The 25,947-nt window shown below is 57.5% G+C and overlaps 8 protein-coding genes across 8 annotated transcripts; 2 read left to right on the plus strand and 6 right to left on the minus strand.

Annotated features, from left to right (window-relative positions):
* Positions 1-211: 211 nt before the first annotated feature.
* Positions 212-2,241, minus strand: BBK36DRAFT_1134197 (hypothetical protein). The gene is made up of 3 exons (XM_024892225.1): positions 2,221-2,241; positions 316-2,156; positions 212-248 (listed from the first exon to the last, which is right to left on the minus strand). Exon 2 carries the CDS (start codon positions 2,125-2,127, stop codon positions 319-321), a length of 1,809 nt encoding a protein of 602 aa, XP_024752728.1. The 5' UTR covers positions 2,128-2,156; positions 2,221-2,241; the 3' UTR covers positions 212-248; positions 316-318.
* Positions 2,242-3,308: 1,067 nt separating this feature from the next.
* Positions 3,309-4,094, plus strand: BBK36DRAFT_1111371 (hypothetical protein; the record flags this gene model as incomplete). Its single annotated transcript, XM_024889699.1, has 3 exons — positions 3,309-3,522; positions 3,637-3,866; positions 3,945-4,094. The coding sequence occupies 3 exons, from the start codon at positions 3,309-3,311 to the stop codon at positions 4,092-4,094; spliced, it is 594 nt and encodes a 197-aa protein (XP_024752729.1).
* A 428-nt stretch (positions 4,095-4,522) lies between these two features.
* Positions 4,523-5,563, minus strand: BBK36DRAFT_63534 (hypothetical protein; the record flags this gene model as incomplete). The annotated part of the gene is made up of 1 exon (XM_024898402.1): positions 4,523-5,563. The coding sequence occupies one exon, from the start codon at positions 5,561-5,563 to the stop codon at positions 4,523-4,525; it is 1,041 nt and encodes a 346-aa protein (XP_024752730.1).
* A 1,318-nt stretch (positions 5,564-6,881) lies between these two features.
* BBK36DRAFT_1165681 (hypothetical protein) lies at positions 6,882-14,563 on the minus strand (the record flags this gene model as incomplete). The annotated part of the gene is made up of 9 exons (XM_024894809.1): positions 6,882-7,868; positions 7,932-8,173; positions 8,228-8,796; positions 9,146-10,565; positions 10,633-11,341; positions 12,894-13,078; positions 13,150-13,272; positions 13,303-13,972; positions 14,162-14,563. The coding sequence occupies 9 exons, from the start codon at positions 14,561-14,563 to the stop codon at positions 6,882-6,884; spliced, it is 5,307 nt and encodes a 1,768-aa protein (XP_024752731.1).
* A 1,968-nt stretch (positions 14,564-16,531) lies between these two features.
* Positions 16,532-17,456, minus strand: BBK36DRAFT_16808 (hypothetical protein; the record flags this gene model as incomplete). The annotated part of the gene is made up of 2 exons (XM_024897794.1): positions 16,532-17,136; positions 17,231-17,456. 2 exons carry the CDS (start codon positions 17,454-17,456, stop codon positions 16,532-16,534), a joined length of 831 nt encoding a protein of 276 aa, XP_024752732.1.
* Positions 17,457-17,770: 314 nt separating this feature from the next.
* Positions 17,771-18,252, plus strand: BBK36DRAFT_46602 (hypothetical protein; the record flags this gene model as incomplete). The annotated part of the gene is made up of 2 exons (XM_024898108.1): positions 17,771-17,936; positions 18,059-18,252. 2 exons carry the CDS (start codon positions 17,771-17,773, stop codon positions 18,250-18,252), a joined length of 360 nt encoding a protein of 119 aa, XP_024752733.1.
* A 558-nt stretch (positions 18,253-18,810) lies between these two features.
* BBK36DRAFT_1137850 (hypothetical protein) lies at positions 18,811-19,715 on the minus strand (the record flags this gene model as incomplete). Its single annotated transcript, XM_024893200.1, has 2 exons — positions 18,811-19,562; positions 19,649-19,715. 2 exons carry the CDS (start codon positions 19,713-19,715, stop codon positions 18,811-18,813), a joined length of 819 nt encoding a protein of 272 aa, XP_024752734.1.
* Positions 19,716-21,144: 1,429 nt separating this feature from the next.
* Positions 21,145-23,234, minus strand: BBK36DRAFT_1111272 (N-terminal binuclear Zn cluster-containing protein; the record flags this gene model as incomplete). The annotated part of the gene is made up of 2 exons (XM_024889691.1): positions 21,145-22,497; positions 22,569-23,234. The coding sequence occupies 2 exons, from the start codon at positions 23,232-23,234 to the stop codon at positions 21,145-21,147; spliced, it is 2,019 nt and encodes a 672-aa protein (XP_024752735.1).
* Between the last annotated feature and the right edge of the window lie 2,713 nt (positions 23,235-25,947).

Raw genomic sequence — 25,947 nt, forward strand, 5'->3', positions numbered from 1 at the left:
TCCGTCTTGACTCCGATGCAACTCTTGCCATGCGAATCAGTTGCAAAAAGGCTGCAGTGCAACCTGCCGCATGAATGCTCTGCAGCCTCAGTGGTCAAGCATCATCCCATGTAGAAGATCTTGGTTCTTGCGTACGTAGCTTTCGCTCAGGTGTTTGTCCGTTTGACGATACGGAAAAGACGTATTGAGTGAGGACATATAGTCATTACTACTGCACAACTTCGGTATCATAAACATTAACATTAAAAGCTCGTCTCTTCGTCACCAATTTCAAAGGACGACATCCAGTCCGAGCCAACTGCCATGCAAAGGGGTCACTCAAGCCTTCTGCTTCTTCCTCACAAGACCCGCGCCCAGCACGTTGACCGGAGGAGCACCACCACTCCCCTTGTCGCCCTCAGCATCGTCCTTCTTCTCCTGCTCTTCTTGCTTGGGCCGTTTCCTAACCAGCCCATCGCCCAGCACATTGACAACTCCACCGGCGCCCGCCGTCTCCCCAGGCGATGCTGCCTCCTCTCCCGTCGTATCGGCCCTCTTCCGCTTGACGAATCCGGATAGATTATTGACCGGCGCAGCTCCCTGGCCCGGTTCGTCTGCAGCTGCAGCCATCTCCCGCGTCCCCGTAACGTCGAACCCCCACCGGCTCCCGAGGCCGACTTCGCTCAGCCAGCGACGCGTGCTCCCCGTGGCCTTTTCCAGCGTGGCAAAGTCCAAGCGCAGGAGGAGCTCGTGCATGCGCTTGTAGTCGGCCTCGTCCATGATCCTCTCGCCCCGGCCCTGCGGCGGCCAGTAGTAGTACGCCGTCGAGACCGGCCGGTCGAGGAGGTAGTTGCGCTGCTTGGTCTTGATGCGCGGTTGGCGGGGCTTAATGGGGCCTCTGAGCTTGCTCTTGACCTTTGCCGATTTCTTCTTCTTCTTCTTGGTCTTCCGGTCCTCATGCTCGGGGTCACGTTTTGACTGAGTGGACGCGCCCTCGCTCCGGTCCGTCTTGAGCGGGAAGAGTCTCCTGGGCGTGGTGGTCGGCGTCACGTTGGGCACGGCTCTCTGCTTCCTGGGCGTCTCTGGCGGGGCGCCCGCTGCACTGGTGGTCACGACTGAGGCACTAGATACCGATACAGAGTCACTACCGCTTTGCTTTGGCTCGTCCTCCAAGTCATCAAACACCACCCATATGAAGCCCGTCATCCTCCCGCTCGAGCACTCCTGTCGAAAGGCCATCATCTCCCAGAACATATCTAGCGTCTTGACAGTTTTCCAGCTCCCCGTAGTCTTCATCGCCTTGGTCTTTGCAATCTCCTCATCCAGCTCGTCGCGGAACCGGGACTTCGGGTCGTCTGGGAACCGGGGGATGAGGCACCGCGGCGGCACCCAGTCAAACTCTCGGCAGTAGTGCGAGATGCGCTCCAGCGGGTGGCTCAAGGACCAGCACGACGCAGCACCGGCGCGGCGCGGGATGAACGCGCGGGTCTCGTAGGTGTCGAGGCCGGGAACGAGCAGATAGCCCTTCGTGTTGCGCCATGGCGAGAGGTTGCCGCTCGGTGGTGACTCGACAATCGGATCCAGCACTCGGCACCACCACTTGACGAGGCCGCGATCGTCCAGGACATGCTTCCCCGGGTATTCGATGCTGCCGGGGAACAGATACTGGTCTTGCGCGCGCGCAAACAGGCTCACTACGAACTGCACGTCCTTGCGCCGTCGCTTATCCACCAAGTATCGAATGAAGGTCGCGGAGATCTGCCGAATCGGACTGGGGGCGCCCTTTGGCAGCCGTAGCTTGTCTAGAAATCCCGTCGAATCCGCCTTGGATACGAACAAGGTGGTGGACCGGGCGGTGGTGTAGACGAAGATTTCGATGCCGAGAACGAGGACTCGCTTGCGCTGCGCCTGGTCCGTCGTGTTCTCACTCGGTGAAGCAGTATCTACTGTGTCTGCCACGTCAATAGAGACGCTGAGGAAGTGCTTCTCGCAGTAGGTTCGTTCGGGCCGTTCGCCAGGAGGCGCAGAGTAGAGCGCGTCGACCTTGGTGGGAGGCGTCGAGACGTGGTGGATGCCGAATTTATAGTCCTTGGGAAGCACAGCAGCCAGGCGGCCGCGCAGACCGTCGGAGGGGTCTGCAGAAGCCATCTAGTCGTTGAAAGCAAGATTCGGAGCTCAAGATACTGCCAAATTCCCGTAAGAAAAAAGGGAAAAGGCGAAAAGCGAAAGGTGACGGGCAGACGTGAACCAAGGTTTGGCACCTCCCTTGAATCGAGAACCAAGTCGCGACGAGGCTCAGGCGCGCAGATTGAATGCAGCAGTAGCTCCGCTGTAGCTACAGCTGCGTTAGCGCAGGAGATCCACTGAAGCCCGGGGGTTTCTAGCGAGCGCCAATAGCGAGCAGCACAGGCGAGACAGGGCTGATTTCGTACATGGAATCTGAGGCTAGGGTGAACCGATCAGGTACCGGCCGCGCTGATCCAATACATGTATGTACCTTGGCCGAACAGACGGCGATGGACCGCCGCAACTTCAATCGTGACCAAGGTAAGGTATGTACATGATTATGGCATGTTGTGCAGATAAGTACTTAAGCCTTCCTTTGGTTTATTCCGAGCTCTTTGACCCATTTACTTCACGAAATAAACACCCGCGAGAGGACTGAATGCGTGACGATTCATGGTGGCAGGCGATGAATCAAGTACCGCCCGCCCTCTTACATCTCAATGTGAATGCTATGGCACACCCTCGCACTTTTCTGCATCTGCCTCCTTTTGATTGAAAGGTCTGTAGTTATACCCAACGAATAAACAAGACAAGAATGAGCTGCTTTTTCACCACAATTGATAGTTTTAAGTGATGAACCCAGTCCACTGGCGCAGCAGTCTCAGGGACGAGCACACCCTCAACCATCCCGCAATCGATAAGCGATAAGATAAGAAAACCAATGCCACCAAACACGTGACGTCCAAAAATGCTCCCAAGCCCATCGATACAAGGCCCTTCAACACCATCAAAACGACATCACCAGATCCCCCCATTCGTTCTCCCCTCCGCGGGACGCAATTGACCTTCCTTCCCCCTCAGCCATGTCTCTCCAACCCTGTCGCCCCAGCCTAACCCGCTGCCGCCACGCCTCCCGCATCCTCAGCTCCTGCGCGCGCGCCTTCGCCACCGAGTCTTCCTCGCCGCCCTCCACACCAGAGTCCTTCAAGGTCCCCGCGGGGACTGTAGCCTCCGAACCGACGACGACCACAGCCTCGCGCAGCAGCACGACGACGACGACGACGACGAAGCCGAAGCCGCGATGGGCCCAGACGCCCGAGGGCATGAAGGCGCCGCTGCAGCTGGACTTTGCAAAGAGCCCGCGCAACAAGGTCTGGGCCGTCAACAACGACCCCACGCGGCTGGACGACGTGTATAACCGCCTGCTGGGGCCGGGAGGGAGCAAGATGCTGCCGGAGGAGCTCAAGTGGCTGGCCGTGACGCACAAGAGCTTCGATCAGGGGCGGAGAGGGTTCAATGACAGGTTGGCGCTGCTGGGTACGTTACGATTTTGTCTCGCACAGCTGATATTCATGATTGCCCTTTTCGTATTGGCTTTTGGGGGGTTTGCGAAAAAGCTGACTTCTTGTTTTTACTTTGCTTTGGTTGTAGGCCGGTTGACCATGGTGATGGAAGCGACAAAGGAAATCGTCAGCAAGGAGCCGCTCGCGGGATCAATAGTGTCCGACCAGTTCGACAGACAGCCGCTCGCCGACGCGCAGCTGCTGGCCGTGGACAACCTCAACGTCATGGGGCCGCGCGACGTCATTGGCAAGGACAAGCTCTACCAGCTGGCCAACAAGGTGGGATTGCTGGAAGTGGTGCGGTGGAAGCCTCGATTGGTATGTTTTTCACCTTCGTTCCCTTGCTCCGGATGGTTGATGTGAGGGGGGGGCGGCTAATATGACTGATTGTTACAGCCCCAACGGCTCGAGTCCTCTGGCGTGGAAGTCGTCCTCAGCTCGGCCCTGATGGCCATTGTCGGCGCCATCACGCTGCAGCACGGAGCTGCCGTGGCGGCGCAGGTGGTGAGGGAGAGGATATTGGCGCAGGTCCCCAGGGACAACTGAGGATAGACATACACCAGGAAGAGAGGGGAGGAAAAGGGACGTCTGAGGTTGTAAGAAGAGGGAAGACATACGACGAAAACAGAAATGGACGGCGGCGGCGGCGGCGGCAGCGGCGTTGTGTAATCATACCTTGTACTATTTATGAGGAGACGAAGCTAAACGTGTTTTGAAATCTAGAGGGCATGAAATATGAAATGGACCTGGCTCGGCTCTTGGTTCATTGTACCATACACATGAGAGTTTGCCATCTTTTGCTTTGGATGAGGCATGGTGTATAAAGCCGCTTAATCATTGCAAACTCATGGCGGCTAGATGCGGGCATCGCTGTGAACATTATTAGGGGGTATCTCATCAAGAGCATCGCTTAAACGCTGCGCAGCTCCATCTCCATATCCAACTTCACATCTCCGCTACCCTCTCTCACACTCTCACCCCAACAACGGCCTCTCCTCACCCACACGCCCATCCTCCTCCTCCTCATCATCACCACGAGCCCTCCATCCCGCAAACCCATGCTTCACCAGCAACCTCTCCCTCAGCAACCACCCCAGACAGACGCCGGCCCCGGGCCCAGCAACCACCGAGACCGCAACCATGCCCAGCGGCACCCTCCACCCGGCCTCCACAAACACCCAGTACAGGACCGTCCAGACGATGAACTGAAAGTCGATCTCGATGAAGCTCACCGTCAGCCTCGTCATCTCCTTGCGGTCGTCGTCGCGCCGGGCCAGGTTCCACAGCACAAAGACGTGCGCCGCGACGGACAGCGCGACGGGCAGGGCGTGGACGAGGACGACGCACTGCCAGTGCGACTCGTGGTGGATGCTCGCGGGGCTGACGCTTCGGATCCTCTCGATCAGATGGCGCACGGCCTGGCGCACGACGGAGATGTAGACGGGGAAGAACAGCCAGACGCCGATGGTGGCCGGCGAGTGGAACGCCAGCATGAGCGCCGACGGCAGGAAATAGCCAACCGCGACGGCGATGGGGATGGCCACGGCCTCGGAATCCGACAGCGTCCGCTCCTCAAGCTTCTCCTCCGCCGTCCAACAGCCATCGCCGTCGTCGTTTCCCTGCTGTTCCCCCTCCGCCGCTACCAGCGCCTTGGCCCGGTGCAGGAACGCCGGCACAATCACCAGCTGCCACACCACCGCTCCCCCGAGCAAGTTGAACAGCAGCCACCAGACGGTCGGCCTGGCGATGAAGCCGCTGGGCTGGTTGCACCGCCGCGCCGCCTCCACGGTGCACACCGTGGCCAGCGCGCCGACGTACGCCAGGACGACGCCCATGACGGCGCGCGAGCGCAGCGAGTCGAGCGCGGCGCGGAAGAAGCTGACGAGGAAGCAGCTGGGGGTGCCGAGCAGGGGCACGCGGCTGAGGACGGGCATCTGGGAGCGCGCGTGGCACTGCGACCAGAGGAGGGCGATGTCGACGTCGGAGTGGACGAAGAGCGCGGCGACGGTGGCCATGGCGAGGAGCAGCGGCGGGAGGAGGAGGATGTTGAGGGGAGCGGTGCGGATGGGGGGGGAGGTGAGCCATTTGGGGGGTTGGAGGGATGGCATTTTGGGAGGGGGTTTGTTGGAATTGTGGCTGTTGTGTCTGGTTCTAGTAGGATGCAATATTATATTGTATGAGAGAAATAAGAGCCGGCATGGCTCGCTGTGGTGTTTGGTATAAGAAGAATGGGGTGAAGAAGACGAGGTTGATGAAAACATCATGAGAGTGAGCCGAGCTCAAAGTGAGACACCAAACACCACCGCACTAACGCTCCCACTAACAGCAGCAACAGGAAAGCTACCTACCTTATGTGCCTATAGTAATCATTCAAGCTCGAACACGGCCACTTCTCACCCTTATTAGCTGCAGCAGCTGAACCCAAAGAAGCACTCACTCAGCGTCGCATTTCAGGGCCATCTGCAGCCTTTCAGTGTGCTCGTGGCGCAGCGAATCGTGGTGGTGGGCGGCACACCCATTGATTGTGGTGTACGGGCCGGGGCACGTGGGGAGAAACGTCTCATGACTACAGATTGGGACCTCGTAGCATAGGTAGGAAACGGGAATGAGAGTGGGATTTGTAAGCTGTTGACGTGGAGGCGTCTTGTGTTTCCATGGGGAAAATGCTGGAGCATGGGGGTTGTTCAGTCTTATTCTAGGGTACCTTATGGAGCTGAGGCTGGTCGAAGGTGGTGATACAGGTACTGTCATACCACGAGTAGTTGCAAGAGGAAAGGAAATTCAAGGTTATCGAGTTTACGGAACATTGCAGCCATCATTCTCACAGCTACAAGTTTGAGCCTGAGTCCTGGCTGTCCATTCCATCTGGCTTCGCCGCAGTCAGGACAAGCCCCTTCATTCCACTTACACCACGTCCCCCCTTGCCCCGATTACACCCACATACAAGGAAGGTATAAGAGAACAAGCAACATGATCATCTCATCGTTAACAGGAGGTATTCAAGTCGTTTCACGTATATGAACTATAGACCTCGGTTCCTAGTTAATATGGGTATATCCATCAACCATCTGGCAGTTACCAAACCCTGTTCAAACGCCTTTCACACACAGAAACTCCCCCATACCTCTGGCGCCGTGGCCCGGACAGCATCTTCAAACGTGACAAGTAAAGAAATGCTAGAATGAAAAAGAAACGAAACGGCAAGCGGTATAAACCAAACCCATTAATCCTTCTTATACCGACGCCTTCGCGTCCATATGATAAACCCCATCCTCAAACACACACACACACACAGCAAACCATCCCACCAAACATTCACCACAACACAATCAATCACCTCCCCAGAGTCTTCCTCAACCTCGCCCTCTCTCCTGCTCTGGCGCTCTGCCCAGGCACCCGATTCACCTCGGGAATCCGATACCCCCTCTCCCTCTCAAGCCTATGCCTCTCCCAGAAGTCGCTCATCTCCGTGCTCAGCCGGCGCCTCGCGTCTCGCTCCTCGCTCCTCGCGGTCCCCTGCCTTCTCACCGGTGCAATCTTCGCCGCCAGCTTCATCGCCTTCTTCGCCACGGGCTTTCCCAGCGTCTGGTACAGCCAGAACATTGCGTAGCTGTAGTTCCTGCCGATCCACTTGAAGAAACGTCGCGCAGTCGTGCTCCAAGCGATTACGAGCGTTACGATGATCAGGACCACGCTCGCCGGGATGCCAATTACGCCAATCGTCCGCAGTGGCAGGTTGTCGCCCCCTCCCCACTCGCGCGTGTTCATGCCAAAGATGCCCGTGAAGAACTGCAGCGGCAGGAAGATGACGGTAAACGTGGTGAAGATGAGCACGCTTCGGCTCTGCGCGCTGGCGAGATCCGCATGCAGCCTGCTCAGCCGCACCTCGTCGACCTGCGCCTGGCGCTGCATCATCTGCAGCAGCTTGTCGTACTCGTCCCGCGTGTTCCGCACTCTCTTCACCATTTCCTCCGTCGTATGGCTATACTCGGCCAGCCGCTTCAGCGCCTCGTGGAGGAACTTCCTCCCATGGACCGTGTGCGCTTGCATCTCTGGACGGTTGTAGATGCCGTGCATCGACGAGATGACTCTGGTCTGTCTCTCGAAAAGACTCAGCAGCGTTGCCAGCTCATCTTCAATGTCCCGAAGTTCCAGTAGTGCCGACGTATTGTCTCTGTTCTCCCGCTCGGCCCGTCGTCCTTCCTCTTGATGCCGTTGTCGGATCGAGCGAGCCTTGTTCTCCACTGGCTCGTAGTCAAAAGCCTTGTCGCGGAACCCCTCTGAGCGGAACTCCTTCAGCGATGTCGTGAGTTTTTCAGTCTAGGTAGTAACCATGTCAGTAACATGTTCGACAGGTGCGCGCAAGGGCACGACTTGACTCACCAAGACGCTTATGGCTTCTTCGAAGATGCGGAAAACCTCCAAATCGGGATGAGACGACCGGTCAAGAAGCACGCTCACCGCATGGAAGGCCGCCAATGCCGCAAGGTCCAGAGCGTTATCGCAAATCCGAGTTAGATCCACATTGACGTCGTTGAAGATGCTGTCACGGAGATCTGCTTGTTGATACAGCGGCCCCTCGAGGGGATCGCTCTCTCGCTTGGGGAAGAAGGAGAGCAGCGTATCTGCCAGACATTAGCATGAGCCAACCATATCCACGAGAACAGGCTTCAACTCACGGGTGGAAATCGTCCAGAGCCATAGCTGGTCCACCATCAGCACGTTTCCATTCAGCACATCCTTCTCCGTCTCCTCCTCGCCATTCTCCTCGGCTTCCTTGGTCAGCTTGTCCCGCCAGCTTGCGTGACTGGCACCACTCCTGCCTCCGCTGCCACTTCCGCTTCCACTGCCGCTCTTATTGCTGCTCCCCCCGGATCCGACGTCGCTAGTAGACTGGTTGAATAGCCCCTGATACTCTGACGGGTCGCGATACCGCTCCTTTGTCAGCTTGTACAGCATCTGGTCATCATCTCGTGAGCGTGTATCCCTCAGTGACGGGTACCCAAACTGGTCCAGCGTGCGCCGGCAGTTAATGGGCGGGTCATGTCCTAGAAACTCCCAAATGACTTGCAACTCCAGGGAGTCCGACTTGGCCACGGATTCAGGAATAGGCCTGGCCCTTCCATGAGCCAGGCGCTTTGAAATCAGTTCGCGTCGGCGAATGAGCCTCTTGTACGAGTCAAAGTGCAGGTACGGAAGAAAGAGGCATATGGCCATCTGGTCGTCTTCGCCAAGCAAGGGAATAGGGCTGCTCGCCAAGGAATGGGCTCGCGGAGAAGCTAATCGATGTCAGAGACGATTTGTACCAATCAATGAAATCAAGAAGCACTTACTAGTTCTTGGAGGCGTAAAGTAGCACCCCGGCTTTGCGTAATGCGCATAATGCTGCGAGTGTCGGCCCCGCGTATGACTCCTGACCCAAAAGTCGTGATTCGACAGATCGGAAAAGTCTGCCTTGTAGGAGACTTGCAACGCTTTGAGAATGTCCTAGATAGTTGATGCTCTGTTAGCTACAACGACCTCTTTGACAGTCGACAAGGGAGCCACTTACAGTCACCCAGGTGGGATTGTTGTACGGCAGATGAATCCAAACAAACTTGCGCGCCTTGGCCTGTGGCCTCGTCAAGGCGCCATGAACCACTTCGTCCGCAGCGTCGCTCTCGTCCACAACAGCACTCTCGTCCACAGTGGCGCTCCCGCTGCCTCTGTGCTTCCTTTCCTTTGCCAATTTTCGGACTTCGACAATGCTTTCGGGCAGCTTAGGAGTCGTATCAAGCCCCTCGTCGTCATCACTCTCATCCCCATCTTCATCATGAGACGCTTTGTGAAATGTGCTGCGGCTCCGCTGTGAGATGGGCGGGTATTCGCGAGGACGAGGAGGCGTTGCACCACCCGCCTGGCTGTCGAGACTCATTGACCGAGTGAAGGAGTTGCGGCTGAAGGAGTTTGGCCTCAGCCGTACCCTCACGGGAGGCGACAGGCGGTCTATGGCGAGTTCCTGTTCTAGGCTTGCACGCAAGAGAGGAGATGGCTTGCTGAAAGGCGTCGACTGTCTAGGGGGAAGCGAGATGGGTCGGGAAGGAGGCGAAGATGCCAAGGGCACAGCATCACGCTGTAAGACCAATGACATAGGTGCGGACTCCGTGCTCCTCCTCGGTCTGGCTCGAGGAGAGTCGACGGGGAGGATGAGTGGCGACGGAGGCACTGGCGTCATTGAAGACGGCGGCTCGTCAAACGGGTTGCGAGGCAGAGCAGGCTGTTGGTGAGGTACCTGCTCACCTTGGTTGATCCCCAAGGCGTTCTTGACCGTCATGGGGTCGGGGGGAAACGAAACGTCAGTCGGAGGTCCCTCCATGTCGACCAGGCCCGTCCTCCCCCTCACGGCCAGGAACCTGCCCTCCTCTGGCGGGATCTCCGCCTCGTTCAGCCGCTCACTCAGACAAGCTTCCGGCCCTTTGTCCAGAAAGTCCTTGAGCGGCAACCGCGTCGACCACGCCCTCACGGCTCCGTCCAGCGTCCCAGCTTCGTCGAAAAAGCCATGGACCTCGACCGCCACCTTCTGGTCCAAGTGAAGCGTCCATTTGCATCCGTTGGAATCGTCCTTGGCGCTGGAATCCGCCTTGTCGATGATCTTGACCAGTTGCTTCAGAAAGTCGTTCAGGCTGCGCGCGTTGTGCCTCCCAAACGAGGCGACGTTGGCATGGTCGCTCTGCAGGGGGAAGATGCGCTCCTGGCGCATTCCGAGGATGGCTGACTTTGGGGACGTGAGGGGCGCAGTGTAGTAAAGGTCCCCTGAGTTGGCAGACAGGCGAGAGTCGATGGTTTCGAACAGCGTCCACACGCGAAGGTCGTCGGACACAAGCTTAAAGTCCTCATCGACATGGAGGAGGAGAGGGTTTCCCATACGCAGCTGGTCCGTCAGAGAAGCAGGCAAGGGGGCCGACAGCTGAAGCAAGTGCTGGATGCTCCCCGCCAGGGCCTGCATGGCAAAGTAGCTCGACCCCTGATGCGGAGTTCCTGGAAGCCAGAGATGCGGTTAGCAAATGCTGAATCCATCCTTTTGAATCGACAGTCCAAAACTCACCGAAAAAGGCCACTCCGTAGCACTCGTGTAAGATGTCGCTGTACCGCGCATCCGTATGCGCCTTGACCAGCGCCATCTTCACCACCAGCCCGCCAATGCTATGCGCGATGAACAGCAGCGGCCTGTCCCCCCTCTTCTCCGCCGTCCGCAGCGCGCGCAGCTCCTCGAGCAGCGCCATCGCCAGCGAGTTGAGCGTCGTGCCCTCCCGCACGCCCGGGTGCTCGTACAGCAGGATCCGCGCCCTGCTCGCCTCCCGGCGGATGCCCTCGCGCACCCACGACGGGCTGCGCCGGTCCGCCTCGTTGCGCACCTCGACGTCCCTCATCGACAGGTTGCCAAAGTAGCGCCCCATGAGGCCGTCGCGGTTCCAGCTGCGCAGCGCGTCCGCGCCGGGGCACGGCACGGTGACGATGTCGACGCCCGTCTGGTCGTGCGTCCGCCGGCCGGCGGGATCCAGCGTGAAGCGCAGGTGCTCCACGGCGCCGTCCTGCGGCTTCTCGCGCTCTTCGCTGCCATCCTCGGGCTTCAGCTCCGTCTCGTCGGTGTCGGACAAGGTACCGGGCGGAAACGTCCTCGCGGACTTGCTGCGATAGGGCGTGGTCGGACGGGGGACGGTCAGGCTCTGGGTGCGGTTGGGCGAGGCTCCATGTCCTCCAAGTCGAGGTCTCCGTAACGGGGCTCTGCCGCCTGGAGCCATAGCGGTGCCTCGCTGTAGTTACAGCGCTCTCCGGTGCTGTGTTGGTCAACTGAAGTTCCACAGCGAGCGAACCAGTACAACTTAGTTCAGGTACAAGAGCCAACATGAACATTCAACACCGCGGATTTCTCCCGCAAGACGTCGTATATATAGCACGCAAAAGCCAGAATATCCGCGCATAAAAATAGATGATGAAATAGAACAAACGACCTGGAAACAGAAAGAAAAGTCAAATTCCATCACATCACAAAGAAAGAACACGCCGCATTTCTCTGCGTCTCCACAGGCCCGAATCATGGGCACTCCCGACTTACACTTGACGTGAAAGATGCAACAAAGATCGAAACCTCCCAAGCTCGGAAAGAAATCACCTGCTCCCCAAAGAAAAGAATACCTCCGCAGCCACACGCAAGAAAGAAGGCAAAAAAAGACGAGAAAAAATAGGCCTCCAAGGCAGATGCATTACAGACACCCGATCGATACGAAACGGAACGCCCTGCCCCCATCTGCCAGCATAAGATCCGAGACCCCGAGAACAAAAGAATCAAAGACAAAGGCTGCCGTTAGCATCGCAACCCCAGAATCACGCCCTCCTTACTTACATGTACTCACTCACACCAAAGGAAGCAGTAAAATAATCAGAGACCTTCGCCCGCAGCTTTCTCACACAGCGACATCAAATGCCCCAAGCCATATCTCCACTTGTCCGTTTCCTGACTTGCCTTCACCTCGTACATGAAATCATTTCCTCTGCTCGTGACAAAAGCCTCCTCAAGCCCAGGAATGAATGAGCGCAGAAAAAGAGGCATCACTCCCGTCCCTCAGCGAGCTTACAAGGGGCTTTAACAGGTGACCCCCCCTTTCCCTCACATGGGACTTGCGCCACCGTGACCGCGGCACATGAGCCTTCAAAAGCAGAGCACAGCGCCCATCAGGTTGACATGACTGAGAATCCGACTCGGAAAAAGCCAGATTCACAAGATTCGAAATCTCATCAAGTAACAACGCTCGTCATTAAGAAGGTCTGCTCCCCGTCGTCCCGTATAGATGAGCTGCACATGATTCCGTCTGCCATCCCTAGGCTCGGCATTCGTCATCTAGTTCCATGTCGGCAGATATCCGACGCAGGCTTCACCTTGTCAGCATGGAGATGGGATCAGATGAAAGGCCGGAGCCAGCATTGTAAGCTCCTGAAAATAACCCGATGATATGCTATATGCTCCGTGACTTCCAGGTCCACGGTGACCAGAAACCGGCCCTTTTACGTGGCAGCTGTACTTTGTATGTCGTCAAAATATACGCAAAACGTAAAAGAACAGAAACAGCATCCCAAACGCCCACCTTGAAGGGTATCAGCTTGACATGACAGGTAACTAACTAGCAACACGTCTTGGTAAAGCGCTTCAAAATTTCCGTGCTTTTCTCCCACCTGCAATCCTTGCTTCGCCTATAGGTCCTCATCAATCGTTGTGCAACAGATTATGGCGTCCAAGTAGAAGGGATTCGATATTACGCAACTCTGCCCTGGCCAGATGAGAATTGCGCCAAGAGGGCCCAGCTTGACGGGCTCGCCCGCCCCAATCTTGACGCTGATCTTCCCGGAATGGACAAAGCAGGAGCGCGCTTTGCTCGCCTCTACAGGCCAGTGATGGCTGTGCCCTGGCTTCAACGTGAGTACGTTGAGGCCATAACGCGGTGATATCGTAATGGGGCTTTGGCTGGCCACGTAGGCATTAGAAAAGATGGTATCTGGATAAATCAGTTAGGTCCAATTTCCCTTCACAGTATGGTAGTCGCAGTTAGGACAAAAAAATACTCACTTCTGTTTGTCTCTTCATCCTTTGTCGTACCCGGTGCCATCTCCCAGTTTTCCATCTTTTCTATATCTTCGACCTCAGCCGAGGAGAGGTTGCGAGAATATGTGGATGTTTTCGGAGCAGTCGCTGCGAGTTGTGGATCCGGCTTGTGATGACTCTCAGCGGCGTCCTGCTCAGGCTGCGTTGTCGAAGACTGGAAACCGTTGGTTTGCCCAGTCGTCTGTGACGCATAATCGTCCAACTTGGGAGCCATGCCGTTGCCTGCGCTGCCATCATCCAAGTCCATTTGGTCGCTGTAACCGTTTGTAGTGGCTGGTTCGTGGTTTTGCTGTGGTTCTACCCCTTCGGTAGTGGAATCAAGGCCCTCATCATCCCTGTTGCCCCATTCGCACTCGTTCTTGAGTCGATAACAAGAGAGCTGGTATTGGCATGCAACGCAAGTCTCCGTTTTGCTAAAGGCAGCTTTGGCCTCGGTTGGTAAATCTGAAGGCAAAGCCACACACGGCTCGGCCAGCCGCGATATGCCCTTCCATCGGCGGCAAGGGTTGATCTCCTCCGCTCTGCCCACGAGATATGCTAGGATACAGGCGTAGCTGAGAGGATCAAGCGTCTTACCTTGATGATGCTCCCACCATAGGCCCGGTACGTTACGAGCCTGTTTGTACTTTGACAGTGCTAAGACGTCTGGCCGGGAAGGCACCTGCTGAGCGGGCGAGAGATGACTGTGCAAATACCGAAGGACGTCCGTTATCGGTGGCCGCAGAAGCTGAGCAGGCGGTGCCGTTGGTGGCGGCGCTTGTCGCGTTGACGGCAGAACGGGGGGGATCTGTGTAGGGAGCGGAACGGGTGTCGCCGTCTTGGGGCGCTTCGCTGCTCGATCGTCAATGACACCATTGCTTGTGTCGCTGCGCAAAGATCGCTTAGAAGTCTCCGGGGGCGGGGCGCTTTGGGGAGCGCTTTGGAAAGCACTTATGGGAACGCTTTCAGTTACGCCTGGAGACTCGGTTGATGGTACGCTTGTCCTTGGCGTAGGAGGACTCTTCTTGCTGGAAGATTTCCCTCGGGATTTCCAATTGGGCTCTGCAGGCGGCGGCGCTCCGGGCGGTAGAGCTTCGCGAGACACGATAATACCAGGCGAGCTCACCCCCTCATTTTCGTAGCTGCCAATCTTGGAGAATGTTCCATCACCATTGTCGTTGAACAACCCGCGGTTGTGTTTCCCATGGAAGTGATTCGACAACAAAACCTCAGAAAGGACCCTGCAATCTCGAACTGGGCAGATAAACGGCCGCTTCTCGCCGTCTTCATACCGTTCCTTGCCAGGTGGGAACGGTGCGTTGAGCGTGTTTTGTTCGTTTCCATCATCGTCTGGAGAGAAAGCAAGCGCGTCAGCTCGGCATGGCACTCTCACAAGCATCGTGTGAGACAGGATTCGGTCGCCACTCACCTATATAAGTATAATACGATCGACCTTCCGCGTTAGTCTGGAGGCCGACTAGGATGGTTCCGCCATCTTCAGTCTCAATGACATTTCCAGGATCAGAGACTATTGATGCAGATGCGGACGGAGATGCAGATGAAGCGGCAGACGCAGCTGTGAATGATGCCGATGTGGAACTGGAAGCTGGCCGAGCTCTCTGCTCTTGCTCTTGTACTTTGGCGTCGGTAGTTGCAGGCTTGTTCAGCATTGGTGGACCCTTCGGTCTGGTCATTTCGTCCGTGGCTGCAGCCGATGGCTCCTCTGAAACTGGAGACGTCTCTGGCGACTCAGCTCGTGCCGAAGTATGTGCCAGGCCCGCGCGAACTGGTGGCGATGGCGGTAGAGGTCTGAATGGTTCGGGCGTGCCTCTCGACGGCTCAGGTATGGGAACTGCAGAGACAGAAATGGTTAGCCGCAGGCCGACGAACAAAGACGGTGCTCAATTGACGCTTGAAAAGCGAGTGGCCGGCTGTTCTGGCAGATATGGATTCTCTGCCAGCTGACCATTGGTTCACTTTCGTCCCAGCTCTGTGTTTACATGCCCTGTGCGCCCAACACGCGCAAACAGCTTCAGAGCAACGAACAGCACTGCTCACCTTGAGTCTCCATAAACGCCTGCTGCTGTCTCTCCCAATCCTTCTGCGCCTTCAGAATGCGCTCGTCGGCCGCCAGCGCTTCTCGCAGCACCGCCAGCCCGGGCGACTTGGTCGTGGTAGTCGTAGGGGACGTGTTGCGCGGGAGAAATGCGGCACTCTTGCGCATGGACATGGGCAGAGTCGCGGGCAGAGGAACAGGCGTCTCGACAGGCACATGCGGATGGCGGGCAGCTGGCGGAAGAATGTCGCTGACGACCAGAGGCGGCCGCGCCTCGTCTGGGCGGCCCTGAGCTGCGGTCTGGCCCGGCGGCCTGATTCCCGTCGACGGCTGCGCGGCCACTCCGAGGCTGTTCCTTTGGTATAAAGACTTGCCAGACCGTTTCACCTTATGCGCCGACTTGGCGCTATCTGCCGTGGAAGCCATGGTCGGGGGAGAGTTGCATGACGCGAAGAATGAGGTGCCGCTGCCACGATGCCCGCCGGTGTACGAATTTCAAGGTTCGTGTCTATTGTGCCTTGATGAAAGAGGGTAATCCGATGATTGAAGCAGAGGCAAACTCTTGTTGTAAGAGAGCAGTCAGAATAGTCAAAATTATTGAAGCAAGAGATAAAGCACTCCAGCTCTCTTTTCCCTGCTTCGCGCCGGCCGACCGCGAGTTGAGGGTGGAGGTGAATGTTGACAGTCGAGATGTTAGGACGAAGTGCCGTGCTATCACCGCGAAAGGCTACGGCTACAGTGGAGCTTCCGCAGTGACGGTGCCCGGGCGAGGGGCACAACAGCGTAAGGCTGTCCTGGCTAACAGCTTCCCTGTGCCATCAACGGGACAGAACCCGGAGACACGCGGGCGCGTAGAGACGGAGGGAACTGAAGAGCACGGCATAGCTTGTTTGATGTTATCTCAATTTGCTGTGAATTATTATGAGAGCTTTGTGACAGTGCTGATGGTAATGATAGCCACATGTAGGGCACCCAAGGGGAGTAAGAAGCGTCACCACATATTCCGCTTCCCGTTCTGCCTATCTTGTTCAGATTTTCCTTTCGATGCTTATAGAAGCTATCAATATCTGAGCAGATGCCGGAGAAGTCTGTGTAGAAAACACATGAAGGCTTCTCCGTCTTCTATGTCGAGAGCCATTCTCCTCTTGACCTCAAAAGGCGAGCCCACGCCTCCAATGCTGGTTCTTCCCATATCCATTCGTTCACACGCTCCAAGGCTGATCTTGTCAAATCGATTCGTCATGTAAACAAAGTACTATACACTGGGACAGCATCCCAACATCAGTCACCTCACCAACTCTCTCTCCTCCCTCATTTCGCCTTCTTGCCAGCCTTCTTCGCAGCCTTCTTCGCAGCCTTCTTGCTAATCGCCTTGACAACCTTGCCGCCGCCCCCGCTCTCCGCCCTCTTCCTCGCCGCCTCCTTCTGCCCGGCAATCTCCCTCTCCCTCCTCCACCGCCTATGCCGGAACCACTGCTTGCGCGTGCGGAACGCCTTGGTCTTGAGCCCCGTCGTCTTCACCAGCCGTCCGATCCGCCAGTTGTCCTCCCGGTAGCTGTAGTCCGCCCGCAGCCTCAGCAGCCGATCCGGCTCGCCGGCCTCCACGCGCGTCACCTCGAACGGGATCCCCGACGGCGACACTCCCTCCGGCTGCGCCTCCGCGCGCATCGCGTGCACCGTCTTGTTGAGCTTGCGCTTGCGCTCCGCGTGCTGCGGGTACGGCAGCGTGTCCTCCTTGTTGAAGACGACGCCAATGTACTTGCGGTCCGGGTGCCGCGCCGGGTCGCGGTAGTACTTGACGTAGCCCGTCGCCATGGCGTGGATCGTGTGGTCGCGCCCCATGATGCAGTTCTCGCCCGGCCACCAGTGCGTTCCGCGCTGCTTGTAGAGGATGTTGCCCGGGATGACGAACTGGTCTGTTTTCATTTTCCGCCAAAAAAGTCAGCAACATAACTCAAAGCTTCCCCAACCCAATTTGCTCCCCTCCCAATTGTCACGTAAAGAACGCACCTCCAGTCCGCTTAGCTCCCAGCTTATTGGGGATTCCCCTCTTGCTCTTCTTCTTGTACGCTCCCTGCGCCTTCACGGAGGCGTTCCTTCGACCCTCGACCAGGGCATTGGCCAATTGCGCCCCAATCGGAGCAACGAGACTGCTCGCAACGCTCGGCCTGGAAATGCCGGCGGCCGCAGCAGCAGCCAGCAAAGGCCGCTGTATTGAGAGGAACCGCATGGCCATTGCTGGTCGTTTCTCCCCTCGGTTGACGTTGGGGGGGTGCTGCTTTTTTTTCGGCCGGCGAGGGGTTTGACGTTCAAAATTCCAATCCCACCACCACACGCTTGCAACAATCCTTGGCCCAAATCGAACCGCCGATTTCTGGGCGGTCTTGCCGCTTAGTCATTACAGTAACATTCCTTATCGATAAGGCATTGCGCAGCTTGTAGTGGCCAGCTCAACCCATCCAGCCAGAAGAGCGTCATCACAACGACCAGCTCTCTCTTTCACTCCGAACTCTGACTCCATATACACCACAAGCCACATTGTTCGTCAAGATGCGCCTCTTGATAGCTTTCCTGTCGTTCTTTGCCCTCGCCAGCGCCCAATTCGGCTTCTTCGACCAAATGTTTGGCGGCGGCGGCGGCGGCGGGCATCACCAACAGCAGCAAGCGCAGAACAATCCCAGTGACGCCCGCCACTATCAGCAACAATACACCCATTGTAAGTCCCCGAAACACTGCATCCCTTCCCTCGAAAGCCATCCACAGATTTTTGTATTACTGGTTAGTTCAAGATATAGAGAACGGCTTCAAAAAGCTGACGATGGGTCCAAACGAAAACAGCCGCCTGCGACAGGTACCTCTGCCCCGACACCCTCGCCTGCGTCCACTTCCCGCACCACTGCCCCTGCCCGTGGGACGCCAACGACGACAAGTTCGAGCTCGCCGAGGGGAAGCGCACGTGCGTCTCCAAGGGCGGCTTCAGGCCGGGCGAGACGGCGCGGAAGATTGAGCTTGCGCGCAAGGGTTTGCTTTAAACCGAGGAAGGGGGAGGCTTATATGGTTTTGCCTTGAAAGAGGGTGTACGTGTACAACAAGGAGAGCGATGCGATGCGATCCAATGTGATATGTTACGATACATTACAATGCAGCGATAGACTCATGAATATGGACATCCAATCTACACCGAATGTACGGCTTCCAAGAGGATGATTGGGAAAAGAGCCTGGAAAATGAGAAAAGCTGTCCCTTTCAGGGCACCAACTCCAAGCTCACTTTGTATAACAGTGAAAAAAAGGTAAACATGCTGCCTGTTCCAATCACAAGGTTCCGGATACCTACTAGAACCACCACCGTCACCGCCTTCTTCTCTCCTAATCCTGCTCCTAAGCGGACACAAAGTCCATTCCACACCTCACTCCCATCCTCGACTTGCGCATGCCGCTCCTCGATTCCGTAAGTTCCCGCGCCAAACAACGCCTCATGTTATAACCCCAACTCCAAGAAAGAACGATGCAAACCCCTCCATTCCTGAGCAAAGAAGGATTAAAGGAGTAGAAACGAATGGCTGCATAGCATATCAAACGCTCTTCCAGCTATGCTGACCCATTGACAAGATGCGCAGGCAAGGGTGGCATAGGCGGAACCCCATTCTCCCCACTCCCTTCGTCATCCTCATCCTCCTCGTCCTCGTCCTCGTCATCCGGTATCGCCTCGGGATGTCCCAGAATGTGCGCCACGCTCTTCATCTCATAATGCTTCTTCCTCATCTCCTCGAACTTGCGGTGCTTCTCCCTTTCTTCCGCCGAGAGGCCGACGATCTCCTCCTCCGCCGAGGGGGTGACGCTGCCCTTGTCCACATGGACCGTCTTCTCGCTGGAGCTGCGCGACGCCGGCGGCGGCCTCTCCGGGATCTCTTCCTCCGGCTCGCCCAGCGATAGGCCCGGAATGTCGTCTTCAGCACCACGACGGTGAGCCTTGCGAGCAGAAGCAGAGCCGCCCAGGCCGCCCTCGCCTTCGTCCCCGTCGACTTCGTCGTCGGAGGGGTCTTCCGCCGGGTCGTAATGCTTCGCATAGGGAGTCTTTGGTTCGGTGATTTTCATAGTCGACGTGCGCTCCTGCTCCGTCAGGTAGAGGTTCGCCTCATCCCACTTGAGGCGCTGGCCCGGCTCCGAGGGGTCCGTGACGCTGGTGGACGAGTGGCGGCGGGAGCCTGCTCCGGACGACGATCGGCGGCGGCCGGCGTTGAGCTGCGTGTTGGCGAGCGTCACTTCTTTGCTTGACGAGGAGCGTTCGCGCAGCTGTAGGGGAGAGGGCGGGGTGTTGTAGGAAGGGTTTTTGAGGATGCCTGCGAACCCAAGCGTCAGCGAGACGAGCCCTTGGCTTTGTACATGTCCAGAGAGATTTCCATGGCTAGAGCAGCCGACAACTTACCCCGAGGCCGTTTGGCATCTGGCCCAGGCGGGCTATGCGCGGGCGGAGAGTGCTCGACCGAAGTCATCCTGGGCGACTCTGTTTCCGCCTTACGGGCGTGACTAGCTGGAGAGAATCAAAGCGGAAAGGCTGAAGCCGTGTGAGGCTGTTGTGGGAGAGTAGCGGCTGTAGTAGCTTGCAGGTGATGCAGGTCGTGTGAGATGCGAGCGGAAAGTTGAGAGGCTGAGGGAAAAGTTGAATCACGTTGCTAGCAGAGGAGGGGGGCCTGACACAGAAGTAAGGCCCAGTAGGTAAGGCAAGGTAGTTATAGCGGTAGAACTCGAGGGAGTTAGCGGGCCTTGCGTTGCTGGGGCAAAGCTCGTAACAAAAGTACGAGTACTTGTACTGCTTCGTGACTGTGAGCTTCAGTTAAAGTGCGTGCGTGCGTGCTTTTGCCAGGTTGCCTTCCATTGTCTTTGCCTGTCGTCTGTCCTGGTGGGGAGGAAACAAGGTGATGGATCGAATGCTACCCAGCTGGAGCTCTTTTTCCTGGCTGGTGGGGAGCGGGGAACCTTCTGTGGTCGCCTTAGAAGCCTAGAACCTGGCAGACTCCAGCGCTCTCTAGTGGCTGCTGGCCGCTGCCAGATGACGCAGTGGTGGCATGTCGTCACGCCCCCGGTTCCAGGGATTGGTTGATCACAAGCCTCGACGACTCTTTAGCACTTAACCATCATTTGATCTGTCTCTTTACCCGGGTCATGAGAAGGCGAAACAGGCCGATGATCTCATGTTTGATTTGGTGACTTGGGCAGCGATGCGAGGTCGAGATCGCCGACAACTTGCTGCCCAGTGAGCCAAAGGGGTCTTGCGTCCATAGGCACTATTGCAGGCAGATGGGCAGATGCATATAATTCGGGAATAATATCCGATTGGCATCAAACATGGATGTAGGTGTAACCAGACACATGTGCTGGTAGTATCTCACACAAAAACCGCCCCAAATGCTTGACAATCATTTGCTTCATTCTCAATGCCATTGACCAGCCCGCCAATCTGATGTGATCCTCCGATATAAACAACAAGATGAGAAACAAATCAAACGAGAGGGGATGAATGCACCGATTCAGCGGACAGAACACCACTGGGAATCTCAACCATGCTATGCCAAGAAAAGAAAGGAAATTTCGCAAAAGTGGGTGGAATCGACCGCTGTGAAGAGAGGCGTACAAGAATTGCCTTTCAAACGATGGACCTCGTATTATCAAACAAAGAAGATGGACAAGATGAGATACGGCAAACCCCGTCAAGAGGCACAAGGTATAAACAGTTCGAAATGTCCACCACCTAAGTACTTACGATGATGGATCAAAGCGGATAGGTACGTAAACACAGCACTCCGGCATAGCTCGTAATGCATGGACCATCATGCATGGGGGGGGGGGGGGTAACCTCAAGGTCGCCCAGGCCCAGCAACATGGCAGCCGTCAAACATGGTTCAGTGTTCGACTCGGTTACACTCAGATCTTGTTCTTGGGCACCATATTCAGTACTGCGACAAGCAGGTTGTACCCGGTGCGGTAGCACACGCTCTTGTCCTTTTCCGAGCTCCAGATCTCCACGCAGCTTCGCAGCGTGTCGAGGATGATCTGTCGCGGTGGAATGGCGCATCCCATGGCAGCAGCGCCCGTCAAAGGAGCGTCTGCGCGGAGGACGTGGATATAAGTCGTCAAGGTGGCGGAGAAGAAGTCGAGGACAAAGGCCCGTCCAACCAGGTCCAGGCGCAGATCCGGGTCGCTGCACCACATCTCGCGGTAGTGCACCAGCAGCGCCAGACAGCACTCGAGCGACGACCAGTACGACTCGGGAAACATGACGGGGCCCTCGGGGTGCAGGGCAAAGGGGCGATGCAGCACCATGAGGCACCGCCGCAGGAAGATGTCGACCGTAACCCGCTGCAGCTGTCCGGTACAGACCCGCTGGGCGTGGCTCATAAGCTCCCGCAGCTGGGCGTTGTATCGCAGCACGTCGGGGTATGAGATCTGCTCCTTGTTGGAATTGATCTGCGCCATGACCGCCAGCACGGTCGGCAGCGACTGGTACAGCACCATCTGGAGGCTGTCCGGCGGGCCCCATTCGGGAATCTTCTCCAGGGTGCCGAGTTCGTCCGGCCGGGTAAGGGGCGGCATTCCGGTGCACATGGCTACCTTGATGTCGAGGTACAGGATCGTGAGCCACAGCTTTCGCCGGGCGTCCTTTTCGTCCTGGTTGCGCCCCGCCTCCTCCTGGCTGGACCCGTCTTGGGGCAGCCCGTAGATGAAGGCCGTGCGTACGAGCATTCCGAGCAGGGACCAGCATGAATCGACCGACCAGCAGGTGGGGTTGCAGACCTGCTTGGCGACAACCATGAGGGCCAGCGTCTTGAGGGCCAAGAGAGTCGGCCGGAAGGAAAACGGCGTCTGCATGAGACACGCCTCGGCGGCCATCATGAGCTCCGTGGCGACGGGGGGTTCCCCTTCAGGAGAGGCAAAGCTGCCCAGGCCCATGACCATGAGGAACTGCGCCAGCCAGCACAGATCCGAGGCGTTGGGGTCTATCCAGTATCGCTCTATTTCGCGCGTGAAGATGTGAACGTCCACGATGGGATTGACCACGTCGAGTAGATCCAGGTATCGCTGAAGGTACTTGTCGCAGTTTGCCCTCTCGCTGGCCAGCAGTCGGGTGACGGCATCGCGGGCATAGTACTTGGTTGCACCGGGTGTGCCAAAGGGGAAGTTGCCCGGCAGCGTAAAGTTGGCCAAGCAGGCATTGGTAGCCACGTCTTCAAGAGCGGCAGCCAGGGGCGCAGACTCTAGGGTTGTCAAAGTGCCAATCTATCCCAGCAGTCAGCAACCTATAGCCAGCACCATCCATACCTATCCTCATGTGTGAGTGCTCAGCTTACCTTGGTCATGAGGTCCCGCCAATGGCTGGATCCTCGCACCTTGTGCTGGACCTGCCAGGTAGCAAGAACCGTCTTCGTCTCCTCGTTGCTCGATGGGGCGGTGGGACAAGGGAACTTTCCACCGTTGGGCCCCTTGTTGTAGCTATAATAGCACTCCCTGCCGTTGCCGCTCGACTTGCAACGGCCGCACGGCAGCTCCTTGTCACACTTGACCTTGAGGCGGTGGCAGCGCAGGCAGCTCAGGCAGTTGCGCTTGCGCTTGCGGACCACGCGCAGCTGGTTGGTCGCCGACCCGGAAGCGGAGCTGCCCTCGATCGGCATGCCATTGGCATCGACGGCGCCGGCACCGGCATGAGGCTCGGGGCTCTCGGTGGACGCCGTGGGCGAGATGAGTCCGTTCTGGCCCGATGCAGGGTCGCCATTGGTGGCAGGAGACGACGACGTCAAGGGCCCGGTCCTCGCCTGTCGCGATGATGCGTTGGGCGAGGCAGACGCAGCGCCATTGGCAGTGGCAGCCGCTGCTCCGGGCACGGCGACCCCGTTGACGTCGAAGCTACAGCGCACTCCCGCCTGAATGCATCGCGAGCAGGACGGCTTGAGGAGGTCGCAGCGCCGCTTGAAATGGCGACAGCGGTCACACGTCTTGACCTCGCGCATATGGGGCATGCTCTGCTTTCACACCGGGCACGCGCAGACAAGACAATGGCAAGGAGAGGGCGAATCTGGCACTCCTCGCCGGTGCAACAGGGCGACGATGATGTCTCGCTTTCGTTTCGAGAAGGAGTTTCGGCCCCGAGACCGAGCGGGCGGAACAATGAGAGGGGGAAGACAAGACGAAGAATGCCTGCTTCCTTCAGACGGCAGGCGGCAGGGCGTGCACCGCGCTTTGTCTAAGATGCTGGATCAGAGGATCGCTGGCGACGTGTATCTGGTGCGGAAAGAGAGAGAGGATTGTAGAAAGGGATGAGATATGGCCGCCTCCAAGGCTGAAACCAGGCGACTGGGACAGAGATGTTCAGCCGCGCAGAGCAGGTGCTGGCCCCCAGCTTAGACACAGCCTCGGGGACACACGCCAGATAGACAAGACACAGACGCAGAGACACACTGATGCCACGAGTCCGCTGGCTTGCGGCTTGCGGACAAGTCAAATCCAGCCTCGGGAGCGCAGCTGGGCCAGTCGAGGCGTTGGGTCTTTGCCGGCTTCAGCGATTGACGGCTGTTTGTTCTGGTTCGTCTGCGAGCACAGCGTCTGTCTGTCCTGCGCGCGATGATGCCAATATTGCAGCCGACAATCGATCAATGAGAGAGACAGCGTCCGTCAATGGAGGGAGAAACGAAGATGTCGGCGGTAAGCGGCCAACTCGCGAGGCGACCATGTTATCTGCGAGAAGGAATAGGGCCCCAGCACCGTCGGCCGCGCATTAACGCCGGCTCTGGGCCGAGCCAGGAGCCGTCCGCTGAGCAAGCAAGCTAGGCGCCACACGCCGCTGCGAGGCCTGCACTGTTTACTGCATTTGGCGGCCCGGTGCCTTTGGGGCGCTAGGCCGCTAGCTTTTAGCGCTGCTGCTGGGCGCTGTAGGGCGGCTGCGGGGGGTTGCAATGGCGCCGGGAGATGGAGGTACCGATACTTGCACTTGGCAAGCGTGCTCAGCTCGTGCAGACAGCCTGGACTGCATCTGCAAGGAGCAAGACGATTCGGAGTTGCTGACCTTCATGTTGACTCTACCACCGTACCTCCATGTACCCACGCTTGGAATGGCTTCAAGTCGTCGCCGCAGAGCTGCGAAGAACTACAAGAGCCGTCGCCTTCAATGGCCTCTGCACTCGTCGTCGCGAAAAGCCCACGGACATTCCATCGTCGAGACTCTCAGCTGTGGGGTGAAGCAGTGGAGATGCTGCCGGGCCTACTGTGCGTCCTCGACCAGGGCTGACCAACATTCAATCACAAACTGGACACTCGAGGAGGGTCGCCGTCGCCTCTGTTTGGCCAGCCTCTAGCACGCAACTGCCAGACTAGGATCCCGCCGCCAGGGGATCCTTTTTGGAGCCAAGGCCTGGGCCAGATGAGGCCAAGCTGGCGCTGGTGCTGGTATAAGAGCCCTCTGAGACGGGACTGGGCCTGCGCGAGGTGAGGCGGCTCGAAGAGGCTTGGACCTGATGTGACCTGTGCCGTCAAGGGTCCCGGGACGCGGGACAATGCGGACTAGCATCGGCAGGTGAATCGAGGGCGTCGATAAGATGTCGCGCTGCCGCTGGACTCTTTTTTCTCTCCTCGTTTCTGCGCTTTCCTCGACCGAGCGAGCGGGATCCAGCCAGGCTCGGAGAGGCGGACAAGGGGGAAAGCCCGTGGACGAGCAGATGCGCCAAAAACGTGGCCCAGGCAAGAGATGAGGTGGGTAAACGGGCGCGGAAGCTCTAGCCAAGTCGAGAGCGGTCGCCTGCGCTCTCTCGTCTCATCTCGTCGAACATGCTCAGACCCGTCAATCAAACGAAACAAGATCGCTAGGGCGTCGCACGTCGGGGAGCTTGGGCCTGGACTGAGCTTGATACGGGAAGCTTGGTGCGGGAGTGCTCACGCCTGCACCAATCTGCACTGTCAAGATGCTGTTGGTTCCAGGATAGCATGTGCAGAGAGGTGTGCCGGCGCCGCTAGGGAACGGCAGCTTTTTTTGGTTAAACACCATCAACATTCACCATGCTTCGAGCAGACGTGCATACGGATCCAAGACGCCTTCCTCTTCTCAACTAGGACGGACGCGCATCGAGCGGCAGACTTGGTACGAGTGCCTGTATCTAGACACTCGTAAGGCTGAAGCGGGCAGCCATGACTGCGAATACTTCGTCCAGCGAGCAGCCGTCGACCCGGTCCCTACACATACTGTACAGAGCAGGGTGGGCGGATGATCCGGGAGCACGCTGGAATGCACTGCGACGCCGGGTTCCACGCTTCGAGAGGCCCGGCCATGGTCCGAAAACGTGGTGGCTGCAGGCCCTGGTCGTGGCCGCGTTGGAAGTCGATCTGTCGCCGCTCCAGAGGCTGGTTGAGGCGCCGCCCCGTTGCCCACTTGGGCTCCCGTCACAAGAGCGAGCATCTAGACTTGCATCTTCTCTCCTCTCCCAGCCGTGCTTTTTTCCCGGTGCGTATCAGTACATGCCGTCCGGCTGGGTTTGACCAAGCAAGTCCACGTAGGATCGTATGTATCGTATGTAGTATGTAGGGATGAGACACGCAGCTCCAACCTTGAAGTCTGTTGGATGTGGAGAAGAGGCGTCAAGGTCGAGGCCTGGGGCCAGAATACTAACACCGAATGAGATAGACTACCTGGTACATGCACATATCCCGTCACATTGCCTGTGATCCCAACCTTCAAATGTTGGA

This window comes from Trichoderma citrinoviride (assembly GCF_003025115.1).
Source record: "Trichoderma citrinoviride strain TUCIM 6016 unplaced genomic scaffold BBK36scaffold_2, whole genome shotgun sequence".
In the NCBI taxonomy this organism is placed as follows: Eukaryota; Fungi; Ascomycota; class Sordariomycetes; order Hypocreales; family Hypocreaceae; genus Trichoderma; species Trichoderma citrinoviride.

Excerpts from the sequence above, each read along its gene's own strand:
- BBK36DRAFT_1134197 (XM_024892225.1), bottom strand. The coding sequence starts at position 2,127 with ATGGCTTCTGCAGACCCCTCCGACGGTCTGCGCGGCCGCCTGGCTGCT.